Raw genomic sequence first — 3,885 nt, forward strand, 5'->3', positions numbered from 1 at the left:
AGCAGCTCAGAAGGAGCGTACATTCCACAAGTTCACGTACCGTGGACTTGAGATTGACCCACTGTTGGCCCTCTCCGAGGAGGAGTTCAAGACCCTGGTTCATGCTCGCGCCCGTCGTCACATGAACCGCCACGCTGACATTCGTGCTCCCGTGCTGCTGAAGCGCCTGCGCGAGGCGAAGAAGGACGTGAGGGCTGGTGAGAAGCCAAGGGCTGTGAAGACGCACCTTCGTGATGTTGTCATCACACCCGAAATGGTGGGCTCCGTGGTCGGTATCTACAACGGCCGTCAGTTCAACGCGGTGGAGATTAAGGGTGAGATGATTGGACACTACCTTGGCGAGTTCTCCATGACGTACAAGCCCGTCATGCACGGTCGTCCTGGTGTTGGTGCCACGCACTCCTCTCGTTTCATTCCTCTCAAGTAGAGTGGAAGCGGAGGGAGAAGGAAATTGGGATGGGATGCGTGTCTCTCCGTGCGTGTGTAGCTGAGAAGTCTTTTGTCTCCGTCAAGACTTCCGTTTTTCTTTTGTTTTTGCTATGCTGTTTTTTTTTTGCGAATTTGTTTTGTTAATTTCTGAATGTTTCACGTTTCATCGAGGGTGTGGGCGGGGTGTTTTGCCTGCGCACACCTTGCAGATGTGTTTGCGTTTTTTATTTTTTTATTTTCCCGTTTTATTATTATTATTTTTTTTTCACTCTCGCAGGGCTTCTTGTGTTTGTGCACGCAAGCCGGAATTTAGTTGTTGCCGTCATTAAGGTGAAGGAAGTAGAGGCCGGGGTTTGAGGAAGCTAGTGAAGTGAATATAAGAGAAGAAGCGGGAGAAAATATCAAAAAAGAAAAAAAAGGAAATTAGGCCGCAATAGGCAAGGAATAAATACCCAAGGAGGGAAGGGAAGAAAGAGGAAAAAAAAATAGTTTTTTTTTTTTTTTTTTAGGGTGGGGTCTTGTTGCTGTTTGATTCTTCGAGTACAAGTGGGCGTGTGTGGGCACGGAAGGTTGGGACAAACTCTACAGCAGTAGAGAGGCGCCTTGTACATACCACACGTATAAATTAGTATTGCCGTATTGCCATTTGCAGCTGACCCACTCGCCAGCTTGCCTCATTCAACTCGTTGTTTTGGGTGAGCTTGCTACTGTTGCTCCGTTTCTTCGCTTACTGGCCTAGTCGATTCGTTGCATAAAAAAGCCTATCTTTTTTTATTATTTGGGTTTTGCTTCGTCTCTGGCGTACATCGCGTGATATACGCCTTTGCGATTCTGTGCGTCCGCAGCTGTGACGCGGCCAGTTTGGCAAAGGGGAGAACAGCAGCAGGAGGCGGAGCTGTCAGGACAGAGAAAGGCGGGGGCCTGCAAAAAAAAAACGAAACAGCTGTGGGTGAAACCTCATTTCTCCCACTGCCTCTGTGCGTGTGTGTGTGTGTGCTCTTCATTGTTTGTTGGTTTACGAAGCCGTTGTCGAGTTGTTGAGCCGCATATTTTTGAATTTGCGCGTGTGAGTGTACGTGTGTCTTTTCCACTCTCCCAGTGTGCAGTAGTGGGTGAGAAGGACGCAAAGTCTGCCACAGCCACCGTCGTGGCTGCCGTGAAATTGAACCTGCTTGTAGACACCCGTGAGGTACTCGGATCCAGCTCATATATATATATATATATATATATATATAGGCCGATAGGTGTGCTTAGATAAGGTACGTTTCACAGGTTATACAAGCGTAGGAAGGGGACGCGTTGGTAATTTGCTGCACCATAACAATTTGGTCCAACTAAGCCTTTTTGTTGTGCGTTGTTTATACTTTTTTTTGTTTTTGTTAATTGGGGTTGTCCGCTTCTTCGGCATACGTGTGTGTGTGTGTGAGTAATTGTTTGAACCACGAATTGTTCTCTGGACAATAGCGACACGGGATAGTAGGCATATACGCTTCTGCTCCCAGTCACTTAATTCGTTGTGTCATTTTATTTGGGAGAGAGGCGGTGCTGGTGGTGGAGTTGCCTTCTATCCACCATACGTGTAAAACATTGCTTTTAAATTTTGCACCGCCAACTATTCCACATCAGTTGTAAATTGCGAGCCCCAGATTGCCTCTCCGAATGCAACGAGAACGCTTTCGGCGCCTGGGCATTCCTGCCATTGAGAATCAGCGTCGTCTGCCTCGTAAGGCGGAGCGTGTTGACGTTCAGCGAAGGGTTTCTACTCGAAAGTCGCAGGTTAAAGAGGCGGCGTCTGCCACCAGCAGACAAGAAAACATAGATGCCGCCAGGGCAGTGCACGAGAGCGTGGATAGCAGGTCGATGTCACTCTCAAACTCAATACAAAATATTTTTATTTTGCCTCATCACAACACCGCGGCGAACTCCATTCTCGAGGGTGAATCGGGGTCACTGCCATTTGAAGGGTCACGGAGTTTCTCTTTGGATGGCACCCGCACCAGCCTTCAGAGGATGCCAAGACATCGAAAAGTTGCAGCTGAGTCTCAGTCCACGAATTTTTTTTACGTCGTGCCTGACAAAGTTAGAGGGCAGGCACTGGTAGATCACCGCGAAATGTTAGCGCGGCACTTGGTGGGCGAAACAAGTCTGGAGGCACTCTCACGACAAGATCTATGTGTGCAAGAGGCGGAGTCGTTTTCCCTCATTATACAATTGATGTTTCAAGACCGAAAAGATCAGGCAATTTTTTCCTACGGACGCCAACAAAAGGAGGACAAGTGGTGGGAGGCCTTCCAGGATGCTCAGACCTTTTTAGCGAAGGAGGAGGAGCGGCGCAATTTGATCGTTAGCAAGGAGCACCTTGATCGCCGGAAACTAGATGCTTCCTTCCTTGGCAGAGATGTAGACGACGATAGCGAAGAGAGCGACGCCGAGCGCACAAAAAACTGGTACTTGTCTGCATTCCATCTTGCGCTCCAGCAGACCGCACTGACCGAGGACGTCGCACGACAAAGGACGTACTTGGAATACAACAAGCGGTTTGAGGAGATCCAGTCGAAGTTTCGAGCCATACTAACCTCTCTCAAAAACATAGCACCGGTACGTTTTAACCGTCTCAGCACGTTTACCACCCTCGTATCGGAAAGCAAAGAGGACCTCCTCAATAACTACGAGCAAATGTTAGACAATATAATGGATGATGAGATTTATGATCTTGTAGAAACATTACTTGTTCGAAGCGCTACGACACGTACAAATCGCACCACACAAGCTAACGATCACGAGGAGGCTCAACAGCATAAAGGCATGTTGGACGAAGAATCATACCAAAAATCAACACATCAACTACATTTATATGGAAAACAATCATTTCCATCCATTCAGGTAGCACCCCACTACCCCCAGTTAACCATAGATAATTCGCTAACACTAGAGCACGACGAAGAAAAAGAACGAGACCGACTCCACGACAGCGAAATTCTAGAACTCATAAAACTTATTAAAGGAGCAGAAAAAGTATTGTTGAGCAACCAAGAAAAAAAAAGAAGTCTATGCCTTCCATTGCACTACAAGATGAGCAAAACATAATGGAGACAATAACCACAGAAATACTTGAAAAAGACGCATCCACAAAAGAAAAAAAAGAGTTCACAGAGAAGACTAATGCCGACAAGTATACAACAGACATCTTAATACACGAACTCGACACTCTTATTCAAAACAACAACACCGCTCGTGGTGTCCTGGCGGACGAGGAGCGCGGCGGCAGGCGCAACTTGTGCTTCGCCCACCTCTTGTCGGAGGAGAGAACGCGGCGGCGTGAGCTGCGGTGGAGCGAGGCGGCAGCGTGGAGGAGCTCGGAAAGGAGTACGCCTGTGAGAGGCTGGAGCGCGCAACGAAGGCCCTTGCCGTGCAGGAGGACGCCGCTCGTGGTGTCCTGGCGGACGAGGAGCGCGG

General features: G+C 48.4%; 4 protein-coding genes across 4 annotated transcripts in view, besides 5 other annotated features; 3 read left to right on the plus strand and 1 right to left on the minus strand.

Moving 5' to 3' along the window:
• TraAM80_09059 (40S ribosomal protein S15) overlaps positions 1-51 on the plus strand; it is a gene marked incomplete at both ends in the record, with an annotated part of 504 nt that extends 453 nt beyond the window's left edge. The window contains one exon of the mRNA XM_029385765.1: positions 1-51. This exon is cut by the window's left edge and continues 453 nt beyond it. Coding sequence (XP_029234386.1) covers positions 1-51 — 51 coding nt within the window.
• A 70-nt stretch (positions 52-121) lies between these two features.
• TraAM80_09060 (small subunit ribosomal protein S15e) lies at positions 122-427 on the plus strand (the record flags this gene model as incomplete). Its single annotated transcript, XM_029385766.1, has 1 exon — positions 122-427. One exon carries the CDS (start codon positions 122-124, stop codon positions 425-427), a length of 306 nt encoding a protein of 101 aa, XP_029234387.1.
• A 94-nt stretch (positions 428-521) lies between these two features.
• Positions 522-571: a microsatellite.
• A 78-nt stretch (positions 572-649) lies between these two features.
• Positions 650-695: a microsatellite.
• A 223-nt stretch (positions 696-918) lies between these two features.
• Positions 919-936: a microsatellite.
• A 469-nt stretch (positions 937-1,405) lies between these two features.
• Positions 1,406-1,425: a microsatellite.
• Positions 1,426-1,635: 210 nt separating this feature from the next.
• Positions 1,636-1,664: a microsatellite.
• A 424-nt stretch (positions 1,665-2,088) lies between these two features.
• Positions 2,089-3,516, plus strand: TraAM80_09061 (uncharacterized protein; the record flags this gene model as incomplete). Its single annotated transcript, XM_029385767.1, has 1 exon — positions 2,089-3,516. The coding sequence occupies one exon, from the start codon at positions 2,089-2,091 to the stop codon at positions 3,514-3,516; it is 1,428 nt and encodes a 475-aa protein (XP_029234388.1).
• A 127-nt stretch (positions 3,517-3,643) lies between these two features.
• TraAM80_09062 (uncharacterized protein) overlaps positions 3,644-3,885 on the minus strand; it is a gene marked incomplete at both ends in the record, with an annotated part of 847 nt that continues 605 nt past the window's right edge. Inside the window, one exon of the mRNA XM_029385768.1 lies at positions 3,644-3,885. This exon is cut by the window's right edge and continues 605 nt beyond it. Within this exon, the coding sequence (XP_029234389.1) occupies positions 3,644-3,885 (242 nt within the window).

The sequence above is a fragment of the Trypanosoma rangeli genome, assembly GCF_003719475.1.
Source record: "Trypanosoma rangeli strain AM80 chromosome Unknown Tra_15.4_contig_00506, whole genome shotgun sequence".
Classification (NCBI taxonomy): domain Eukaryota; phylum Euglenozoa; class Kinetoplastea; order Trypanosomatida; family Trypanosomatidae; genus Trypanosoma; species Trypanosoma rangeli.